The 12,103-nt window shown below is 38.1% G+C and overlaps 1 protein-coding gene across 1 annotated transcript in view; it reads right to left on the minus strand.

The window, feature by feature from the left end:
• Window positions 1-317: 317 nt before the first annotated feature.
• LOC144498568 (F-actin-capping protein subunit alpha-2) overlaps window positions 318-12,103 on the minus strand; it is a 40,615-nt gene continuing 28,829 nt past the window's right edge. Inside the window, exons 4-10 of the mRNA XM_078219877.1 lie at window positions 11,425-11,488; window positions 10,284-10,490; window positions 8,799-8,878; window positions 5,575-5,653; window positions 3,066-3,137; window positions 2,301-2,363; window positions 318-1,314 (exon numbers count right to left, since the gene is read on the minus strand). Coding sequence (XP_078076003.1) covers window positions 1,174-1,314; window positions 2,301-2,363; window positions 3,066-3,137; window positions 5,575-5,653; window positions 8,799-8,878; window positions 10,284-10,490; window positions 11,425-11,488 — 706 coding nt within the window. The 3' untranslated portion in view covers window positions 318-1,173. The remainder of the gene's footprint in view (window positions 1,315-2,300; window positions 2,364-3,065; window positions 3,138-5,574; window positions 5,654-8,798; window positions 8,879-10,283; window positions 10,491-11,424; window positions 11,489-12,103) is intronic.

A 12,103-nucleotide genomic window follows, 5' to 3' on the forward strand; every position in this document is an offset into this window, starting at 1 on the left:
TTCTTTCACACTATGGATTCCATGTAAAGTAATCCCCATTCTACGAGACACATTTCATCTACTGCCACCCCATACTTAACTGCATATCTCATGTTTTAAGTTAGAAATGAACTTGGTGGATTGCAAGCAGTTCATAGTTTGTAATTTGTAAGTTTCCATGGTTTCAAGGTGCACAACGCAAGTTATTTGGAACCATTTTCCCAGTTGACCTAGACAACAATTTCAACTGTCATTTACAAATTGATCATATATAGAAAAGGGATTTCAATGCTGAAAGTTACTGAGGAGGAGGAAAACAAAACAGGCTGACACACAAATTAATGAATACAGGTTTATATTACAATGTGTCTTGTTCTGGTACAGTTGTGTCTGCTTCATAAAAAATAACTCATGGGTAACTTTTAATACACAGCTCATTGAAGGAGGAGTTTATGTGGGCACAAAGCAGTAACTGCATTTTATGTATATTTTTGCAGGAAATAGTAACTACATCTGAGACAGTGCCATGTCAGTAAAGCATAAACATTACTAACCACATTGAATTATTTACCCATTAACTCAATATTTTCTGTCCCATGCCATTTACCCCTGAACAGAATACTTCTTTATCGAGAACAAAGGCAAGTTCAGAAATTAATGTGGAAGTGACTGCAATCTATGAAGGGATATATTTCAGATATAAATGATTAGTAACTGTCAACCGTTCATCAAAATAAAGGTACTGGGAAGAAACAGGCCCATTCTGTTAAGTTTAAAATTTGCTTGGATCCTCAGCAACTTAATTGTACTAAGCAGGAACCAAAAAAAAAAACCTAAAAAAGGCATGGTCTCACCATGGTACTGTAAACACAAGTATGGCAACTAAACATAATGGCTGCAGTGACTGCTTCAGAAAGTGAAAATACATTAAAATGAAAATCACATTAATGAGTAAACCAAGGAGTCAAACTATTTTAACATTGTTAGAAAGGGAAATGCTGCATTGAAAGCCATGTGCTTTGTGCACAGTAAATCTATCATGAGCGCTAATGGTATTCAACTGAAAGTGTATTAAAAAAGGTTATGAGGCAATTTCCCAAATTATTTATAAATGTAATTCAACAATTTCACACTTGTGAGACCAGACCTTTTTAAAACAGACACGAAAATTATCCAGTCATGCAAAACTTCCTCTTAAAGATTTTGCATTTCTTTGCCAATCTTGTAGCTCAGGATTTTGTTCCAATCGATCTTGGTGCGAGTGACTGGCAGCTGCCTACGCAAGGCTTTAAATGTAGTGTCCGACATGGTCTGATAGTTTTCATTGATAGCAGTCTGGAGAAAGTAAACATTTGGATTGTGAGAACAGGAAACACAAAAAATCATTTGCTACAAGTTCTATAAAAAAAAGGAAAGGACAAACAACAATGACTAATTGGTGCTTGCCTACGAGTTCCTCTCAAGCTGACAAATCAAGTTAAGATTTGCTATTTTATTAAGCACTGGCTAATATTTTGAGGGTGGTGCAGTAATAAAAAAGCCTCAGTTTACTGCACCAATACAGATTTCCACCATCAACCAGCACACAATGCCCACAGACTTAGATATTAAAATTCTATCCAAAAATTAAAACTGGAGAAACAGAGAATCAATATATATCAATGGTGATAACTAACGCCAGATTTAACTTTACTGAATGTGTCAGATTTATCAATACACCATTCACAGTAATCTGGAATATACACTTTTGAAGGTCAGAAACATTTCCTGCACAATATATTGTTTGCTGCTAAAGTACAGATGCGCGGAACTTAGTAGTCTTCAGTTCAATGAGGGGTCATACTAGCTTCCTTTATGTACTTTTAAGTGCGACTCCTGAAATCAGTTCAGACCTATATTCAGCTGCTGGGGGGTGGGGGGCTTTTTCTCGATATATCTATTTGCTTTTTAAGCATGTTTTACGAAAGTGTTGGCAATCTGCTAAACTAATTCATGTGGTCCTCACCTGATGCCTCAAACACTGCTCAATGAGGCACTTGTGACAACTGGGGTAGATATCTTACTTACCGTACAAGAACAAAATAATATGAAAATCCTGAGGGGCAAACACATAAAAGGCGTTGATGTAAAAATAATGCAAAGAAACATTTCGGCCAAACGACTGCTGAATTGCTACAATGTTCATTTTTTTGCTTCAGCTGTTAGAATGGCACCTGACTGAGGGCAGCTATAACTGTGTACCAGCCAGACTTACACAAGCTCACAAACATAGATCTTGGAATATTAGAAACAGTCCAATTATTTCATCAAGATAATCATACCTGGTATTCATTTTCTACTGCTTCTACAAGTTTTGAGAATTCTTTTGCCATCTGGGCTTCATTCTGTAAAAGAAAGCAGAGCAATCTTGATGCAAAAATATAAAAAGTCCGATTTAGAATGCAGACTAACCTAGGGCACATTATGTTCACATGGATACAAGTGAAAACAATTAACCTGAGCTTCATTAAAGTTTCAGAGTCAAAGACTCCCACGATAGCCAAGATGGTATAGATACCACCTAGTGTACTATTAGGCAAAATGGACTTGATTTGTCTATGCTGAATTAGCTGATCTAAGCATCATCTCGGTACTCTTCAACAAAAGGTGGTGGGGAGGGGCAAAAAAAAATAAAACTACTCCAATTTCTGTTTGCTAATCAGAAAAACTGAATATGGACAGGAAGATTGAGGGGGGGTTTGATGCCTCACTCAGTGGAGTAGTCAGCCAATGCTCCATTCAGGTTGACAAATGACAATCAGCTACTTGGGTTTGGTCCCAGAACTGATAACACCTATGAAACAGTGCAACAAGATTCAGTGTTTTCAAGAAAGACGTGGTATGGAAGAGAGAAAACAGAAGTGGACTGGGGGGAATAAAATTGTAAAAATCATTCATTAATATATAAAAGATGGTGCAATAAAAAAACATACAACACAATATTTAAATAAAAAACAATTTGCAGTTACCCCAAAGAATGTTGTCATAAACAAGAGAAAGAAATTATGATTAGTTTTCTTAGAATGTAGCACAATAGTTTTACTTACAGTGACAGACATAGTTTCCTGTACATCTTTATGGCTGACCAGTTGGACATTGCCATCTTCATAATAGTGAACCTAAAAAATAAACTTGTGAAAAGGTTTGGATTTGCAATTTATTACATTTATTAAAATCTAATTTGACCTAAAAGGATTTTAAAATTTATCTTAAAAATTACAGCATTCTAGCAATCCAGACTCCCATTTACAATATTTTAGATTTGTACTCAGATGTTTTGAAAAAACCGTACACAACTTTTGAACAAAAAATTATAACTACAGCATGAGGTATAAAGAGAGTCTTCAATTTGTTCCTTTGAAAAAAGTCGACAAAATATTTATAGTTGACAATCACAAGCACACTAACCAAATTATGGAATATGTTCAGCAATTTTGATTGTGATTGCACCAAATAGTACTAGAAAATCAGTCACAAGAAATTAAATACATCTTATGCATTTCTAAAATCTATAAACTGTTTGTAAAATGGTCATTAATTTCTATAATTAGTATCATAGGTTAAAATTGCCAATGAAAAATATCCATTGTTGGTGATTTAATAGCGATATTATTAAAGCATGAGGTTTTCATTCAGGAGTACAGTATCTGAATTTTGGTCTAGACAGTATGGTCATTTGCCACCTGGGTGTTAAAATTGCTGTCCAACACACTTCACCCTGACATGCAGAGCCCACTGTAACTTGAGTGAGTTGGAAAACAGATCCCATGTTCTCCTGTAACAACCCAAAGTGCCAAATCATTGGTTCTCAAAAGGGCAACTGGAGACTACTCAAAATGCTTCAGGTTAAATTTTTTCAATTGTTTTTGTAGGGCTAGGACAAGCACTAATGCTCCTCTTAGCCCCACAGAAAGCTACTCAAACATCTCGTCTTCAAGTGGTCCCAGCCTGGGTCTTCCCTTTAAGGGGAAGGTTGCTGGCTTGCTTTGCGAAGGAATTGGTAAGATTTCTGCTCTAAATGTGTAGGTATTGTATGGATAATATTTGATTAAAGGTTTGACATTAAAATGGGTGGAGCCTCAGCACAGTTCATCGGGTGGATGGAAGACACATTTTGCCCACTCAGTTGCCGTCAAGAAAATCAAAAAAGTGGATGACACATGAAATACACTCATTGAAACAGTTAAACCTGACATTATAAACAAATTTGCACAAGTATCTACGTAGAAACACAACTGATGCAGAGAGATTTATATAAACGATCTGGAAGAAGGTGTAACTGGGGTGATCAGTAAGTTTGCGGATGACACGAAAATGGCTGGACTTGCAGATAGTGAGGAACATTGTCAGAGGCTACAGAAGGATATAGATAGGCTGGAAATTTGGGCAAAGAAATGGCAGATGGAGTTCAATCCAGATAAATGCGAAGTGATGCATTTTGGTAGAACTAACGTAGGGGGGAGCTATACGATAAATGGCAGAACCATAAAGGGTGTAGATACGCAGAGGGACCTGGGTGTGCAAGTCCACAGATCCTTGAAGGTGACGGCACAGGTGGAGAAGGTGGTGAAGAAGGCATATGGCATGCTTGCCTTTATAGGACGGGACATAGAGTATAAAAGTTGGGGTCTGATGTTGCGGTTGTATAGAACATTGGTTCGGCCGCATTTGGAATACTGCACCCAGTTCTGGTCGCCACACTACCAGGACGTGGAGGCTTTGGAGAGAGTGCAGAGGAGGTTTACCAGGATGCTGCCTGGTATGGAAGGGCTTAGTTATGAGGAGAGATTGGGTAAACTGGGGTTGTTCTCATTGGAAAGACGGAGGATGAGGGGGTGACCTAATAGAGGCGTATAAAATTATGAAAGGCATAGATAGGGTGAACGGTGGGAAGCTTTTCCCCGGGTCGGTGGTGACGTTCACGAGGGGTCATAGGTTCAAGGTGAGGGAGAAGGACGTATTTTACACAGAGGGTGGTGGGGGCCTGGAATGCGCTGCCGGGCAAGGTGGAGGAGGCGAACACACTGGGAACGTTTAAGACTTATCTAGATAGCCACATGAACGGAGTGGGAATGGAGGGATACAAAAGAATGGTCTAGTTTGGACCAGGGAGCAGCGTGGGCTTGGAGGGCCAAAGGGCCTGGTTCCTGTGCTGTATTGTTCTTTGTTTTGTTCTTTGATTCAGGTATTGGAATGTTGTAAAAAACATAATAGTCTGAACTCCAAGTACCACAGATATTTCCTCAAGGGAGGAAAATTGATCTAGAGTGTAATGCACTAATTCAAGATTAGAGTTCATATACTAAAGTATTGTTTTGGCAGATACAGTTTAGATGGAAGGAGTTTCGCATAACCTCTTTCAAAAAACATTTGGTGGAGCCTTTGATGGGAGCAGATGGTGCATAATCTGAGTAAGGGACAGGTTTAGAGAAACACACGATTTTGATTCCTGCTTTATTTCTTAACATTGGGAGAATCAACAAGAACAAACGATCTTTAAAAGCTCTTTGGATAGATGTGGTTATGGATTGAGAGATTCACAGCTATCGTACAAACCTGAATCTTCAAAATGCCTTCCACCTGAGTTGAAGAAGAAGTGATAGTAAACTTCCATTCTGATCGCCAACGTCCATTCCTTCATTCAATTAACAGAAAATGAAATTGGTCAAACAAAAGTGTGTTTATATACATGTAATTTGTCATTACAATTGATATTTCTCTTGCAAATAAATAAGGTAGCTTGGATCCAATTTTGATGAAATCAACATGGAATTTGTTTTAAAAATACATACATTCGAGTGCAACATTGACTACTTGGGTTCCATTAGAAAAGTTTAGCTTACTGGGTAATGAATGTTAAAGTCCTTTGCGTTTTTGCAAAGAATTGGAGATCTAATATAGCCAAGTCTGGATGAAAACCTGGCAGAAGGAATAAGTGTACAGATATGCCTAAATGTACATGGACTATATACAAATCAAAATATATCAATAGCTCAATTAGTCAATATGATAATTAAAGTACCTAAACAAATCAGTCTCTCCGTCAATAATGTAAACTGCATGCTAATCTCAAATTGGAAATATTGCAATCTTGGTCAAATGAGACAAAAAGATGTGTCCAACCGAACTAAGAATTTTATCTTCTACTTCCCTCGATTTTGATTTGTCCTCATTTAACCAACTGTTTTCATTTTGTCTGGCACAAAGCAAATTCTCAGAATATTTACTGTTGTTTTAGGATTGAGATTTTTGATCAAATAGCTAGCTCAACCTTAAAGGTAAGGTGGGCCCCAATTTCAACTCCCAGTCTGCCAAGTTAGTTGACTGTCTGGAAGAAGATAGCGTGCTACAATTGGCCTCAGCGATTCATGGATTAAAATTAGAGCTCAAGTCACGATTACCAAATGTAATTGCCACACAGCAGGAAGTGTGTGCATGCATGCATGGAACGGACATTGGGCAAGGACAAATCTGGGCTAGGTGCAACGATGCATGCAGTCCATGAACCTTCCAAAATGCACTGTCCTAGATAGATAAATAGCATCCACTTGAGAGAGTGACCAACAACTGCAAAATCATATTGCAGCAAAAAGGTTATCCCTGTTCAAAAGGGAGCCAGGGGTGATAGAGGAAAAAATTGGCAAAAACAGAAAAAAGTTGTGGGAATGTCAGAGATCCTAGCAAAATAGCTGAGCTAGGATGGTTTGAAATCAGAATATAGTCTACATAAAAATCAATGACAGTTATATTTCACAATCACAAGGTTTTCAAATAGTGTACAATCAAGATTTTGCTCAAGTACCTCTTACCCTGCATAAATAACAATTATGCATTTTTTGAAAAAGATGTACAGAACATGTTTATATTACAACTGTGGTCATACATCAAAAAGTAATGACTATAAAGTCTGTGGTGTCTTCAGATCATGAAAAGAGTTGAGTATTTCTAAAAATTCATTCATGAGGTGAGCATTGCTGGCAAGGCCAGCATAACCCATCCCTAAATGTCCTCAAGGTGGTCAATGGTGAGCTGCGTTCTTGAACCGGTTGTTGCAGATACAACCATAGCCCTGTTGAGGAGTTTCAGGGTTTTAACCTGGTGACTGAAAGAACAACAATATATTTCCAATTCAAGAGAGCATATAACCAGCAGGAGTAGGCAATTCAGCCCCTTGAGCCTGCTCCACCATTCAATACAATCATGGCTGATCTCAATTCGGCCTCAACTCCACTTTCCTGCTCTCTCTCTATAACCCTTCAACTCATTAATTAAAAATCTGTCTATCTCCTTTAATTTACTCAATGCATCCACTGCACTCTGAGGTAGTAAATTTCACAACCCTTTGAGGAGAATCTACTTCTCTCATCGGTTTTAAATCTGCTACTCCCTTATCCTAAAATTATGACCTCTTGTCCTAGATTGCCCCACAAGAAGCAGCATCCACTCTACATCTAATTTGTCAATACCATTTATCATTTTATATACCTCAATTAGATCTCTTATTCTTCTAAACTCTAGATAGAATAGGTCTAAATTGCTCAATCTCTCTTCATAACACAAACCCCATATCTCTGGAATCAATCTAGTGAACCTCCTCGGAACTGGGGATGGCACGGTGACACAGTGGTTAGCACTGCTGCCTCGCAGTGCCATGGACCTGGGTTCGATTCCCGGCTTGGGTCACTGTCTGTGCGGAGTTTGCACATTCTCCCGGTGTCTGCATGGGTTCCCTCCGGTTTCCTCCCAGACTGAACGTGGTTAGGTGCATTGGCCTGAACAGATGGCAGACTGTGGCAATTAGGGGAATTTCACAGCAACTTAATTGCGTTAATGTAAGCCTTACATGTGACTAATAAATAAACTAACTGCCTCAAATGCCACTACATCCTTGTGGGACTTGGGAGAGAACTTGCAGTGGTGTACCCATGCTTCTGCTGTCATTGTCCTTCCAAGTGGTAAATGCCACAGCTTTGGAAAGTGCAGTCAAAAGGAGGGTTGACAAGTTTCTGTACTGCATTTTGTAGATGGTACATAGTTTTGCCACTGTGTAACAGTGGTGGAGGGAGCATATGGTTAAGGTAGTGGAAGGGGTGTTGATGAAACAGCTGCTTGATCGTGGATGGTGTTGAGCATAGAGTGTTGTTTGGAGCTCCACTCAGCCAGGAAAGTGGAGTATTCTATCACATTCTTGACTTGTGCCTTGTAGACGATATACAGACTTTGAGGGATCAAGAGGTGTGTTATCACTGCAGAATTCCCAGCCACTGATTTGCTTCGCTCCTGTAGCCACAGTATTTAGATGGCTGGACCAGTTAGGCTTTTCAATCCACGATAACCCTCAGGATGTTGATAGTGGGAGATTCAGCAGCAGTAATGCCATTGAATGTTAAGGAGTGATGGTTAAGATTCTTGCTTACTGGAGATGGTCATTGCCTGGCACTTGTACAGCACAAAAATCATTCAGCTTGAGCTCGAAATGTTGTCCAAGTTTCACTGCATCCAGATATGGATTGCCTCAGTATCTGAGGAATTGCAAGAGATACGGAACACTATAATAATCAGTAAAAGCGTTTATTTTTTCCAGCGATCCTCCTTTTGATTTGCTTTACACTTTATATGCATCAAATCAGATGGAATGATAGTTTTGACACCACATTTTATTGTGCTGTTTATGACAAATTGCCACAAGTACCAATCTTAACAATGCAGGCTACTTTTCCTCCTCGGGGGTTTCATCTGAAAAATACCTTCCAAAATGTTACAAGAAAATTTCAACATACCAGAAATTTTTGGGTTGAAACTGATGGCTCTCAATGCATACTATGATGGTTTGATGTCCTTCAATGGTTTTCCCATATACCTGGAGAAAGATTTTAAAAATTAAGATAGGATGCTTAAAACAGAATTTGAATACTGGATGAAGCAAGCTTTTTACAGAGCATAAAACATATATGATTTAATGAGTTTCAAAATCTTGCATTAATCTAAATCTGGTGTATCTAGAGTAAATTCTCAAGTTGCAATGAAAAAAATTTACAACTGGATGCTCCCCAAGCAAACTTTCCTTCGAGGACAGGGAAAGCAGCTGCTGGAACACATGCCCCAAAGGAATGAGCTTCATTGACATAGTTGGCAGATTAAAAGGACTTCGCTATCCCAGAGTTCTAAGTACCCCATGAGATAATACTTTCACCTGGTGGCATAAATTCAATACAGAATTCCGCCACACATGGCAAAACCCCCAAGCACAGATTTTGCCTACTTCCAGAACCCCCAAGTGTTGTTGCCCTTTACAACCCAGCAGCTTCTCAACCTTGCCACCAAATGGAAGATTTACATTTTAGATTGTTTCATTTCCCACCATTGCTCTTTCTGCCAAGCCTTTGACCTTGCTACAGTTGTTTCCTATAAAAGACCTGGAAGAAAGAAGAGTGTGAAATGAAACAATCTGAAATGGGGATCTTCCAAGTACATTTTGTCATACAGTAACAGAGGTCTGTCAACCAGCACTAACTAGACTGACATTAGTCTTCTGATACTATAGGCCAGGCTAACAAGTAGAATTTGATGAGAATCAATGATCAGTTATCTAACAAATGGTCAGAAAAAAGCAGAGGAATGCACTCAATATAATGCCTCATGGACACCAGTTCCTGTGTTCATAATGGCAAAGACAGTCATCGTTTTAGCAGGTACACTATACACACACTTTTGGAAGACATATAGGTATGAGGCTAGTACTCCAAAAAAATCCCAAACATTATATAGCATAATATACTTGGACTGCAATAATTGTTAGCAATGGGATTGACCACCCTGCTACCCTCAAAAGGACCAACTGAATTTAGTTGTAATGCTTGACAGCCTTATTTTAAAAAATAATAAGCTGACAAAATTTAAGAAAATGTATCTGCACAATCGCGAAGTGTAATAAGAGCATTCAAGTTGAGAGAGATTTAAAAGGTCAGCCCTGAGGAAAGGTACTTTATTTGGAATGGAGCAGAATAGTAACTCAGGCATTACCTTACAATGAAAACAGCAGTTTTAGATGCAGCATATGTAAAGTAGACCATCTTAACAATCTTGGCTGATATGCGGCGACAAAACCAAGTGAGATGAACATTAGCAAATGGGCACCCTCACTACAGAAAACCATACTGAATGTTTCAGACAGCTGAGTTTCAAAACACTGGTAGAAAAATGACATTCTGTAATGCACATGAACAACTGTGTTGGCCACTATTACTTTGGAATGAAATACTTACAGTGCAGACACCATTTGCATAATGTTCTTTTACATATGCTCTCATAGCATTATCCACAGCACTTCTCCAAGATTCCAATGCATTCTCGACATCATGGGGCTTGGGATCACTTGCTTCTTTTCGTAAATGGTCAAATTTGAATGAAATCTTGTTTCTTGGATCCAAAAATCTACCATTGCCAAGATCGCCATGCTCTGTTATTAAGACCTGTATTATAGCAATACCAAACAGCATGACTTAAAGCATCTTACTCTTCAACTATGTAAAATTGATTTCATTGTGAAAACATACCCACCCATCAGCAAGATCTTGCATTTTCAAAACTCATTGAATAAGCCAATATTATTCAAAATTAATTTCATTGCTAGTTATGACACTATTTGAAAAACTTTGCAACATACTTGTGCATAAATTGACACCTGATTCAATAAAGTCAATAGAATTAGGTTTACTTTTTAAATAATGCAAATTGGCCACTTTATCTGCCATGAGCCTGAGTCGAGTTAGTAATCAAAACAAATTAGCACCACTGTGATCAGAAAATAATCAGATTAATCTATTTCAACTTTATTGAAAAATTGGACAATGGAATAGGATACGTTTTAAATAGCTATGTCATTCACTTCTAGTTAAGCAATAGCAGGTGGCAGCTAAATTATCCTCTCTGTAGGAATACAGAATCAGCAGGCTGCTGCAGGAATGAGATCACCATAAAAATACAATATGTTCAAATTGCCTGGTCACAGCCTAGAAAAATTATGAAAAGATTTTAGCTCATCTCAAGTTGATTTGCTGATGGCATTAGAAAATTCACAAGAAAGAATCAAAATAAATATTCTGTTGAAACACTTAACTGGCTAACCAAATATTAGGTCAGAAGCTCACCATCTGCGAACTGGAGGTTCAAAAATCACAAACAGGCCATCAGTGACCATAGCTCTAATTCTGTTGCCAACACAGACATCGGAGCTTGCTCACCCACAGACCTCTTCTACCCTCCCCACAAGAGAGGAATTAGAATACTTGGATTGGAAAGTACAGCACACATATGCAATAAAATTACAGTACATGTGACATTAAACATGTTCATGTCAATTTTATATATTAGCAGTTTCAAGATAACCAACAAATTATTTCATACCTGATCATCATATCCATCAATTTTTGCTGGAGTAAACTGGTCCACGTTATATTGTGCAAAGGCACTAAAATTACATAATGAATAAAACTATTAGATTACAAGGTACAGAATTGCAAGAATTTCAAAGTATATATAGCTATAATAGTCAGTTCCTAAATATGCGAATTTTAAAAAGCTCTATTGGAAAGTTTTATACAATAAAAGCAATTTAGAGCATTTAATACATCATAAAAAGGAGGATTTTAATTTTCAATTTTATAACCCTAAAATGGTCATCTCCATTGCACAGTAAAATACTTTCATTTTAAATACAAAAGCTGCACATAAGCAAAGATCAGGTGGGGGCAGGATCAGGCTGCGATGTGATACCTTATACTAAACTGCCTATCGACATTCACAATTCGTCAATGCCCTCTAGGACATAGTATCCAGCAACAAGGCAATGCCTTGATGGGGAGCAAAGTGCTGAGAAAGCTACATTATTCATATTTTTGCTGGCTTTCATGGACACTTCAAACAGTAATCATGTAACGGGTACTGCATTCTGTTCCAAGAACTTTGCAGTATTCTGGCAGTGAATAATCTTGTTACCAGGACCTTGTTCTGGGCAGAGAATTTACTGCAATGTCATGGGGTCCCCAAGATTTCTGTGGATCATATAGAAATTGGCCAAAAGCCA

Source organism: Mustelus asterias, chromosome 9 (assembly GCF_964213995.1).
Source record: "Mustelus asterias chromosome 9, sMusAst1.hap1.1, whole genome shotgun sequence".
NCBI lineage: Eukaryota > Metazoa > Chordata > Chondrichthyes > Carcharhiniformes > Triakidae > Mustelus > Mustelus asterias.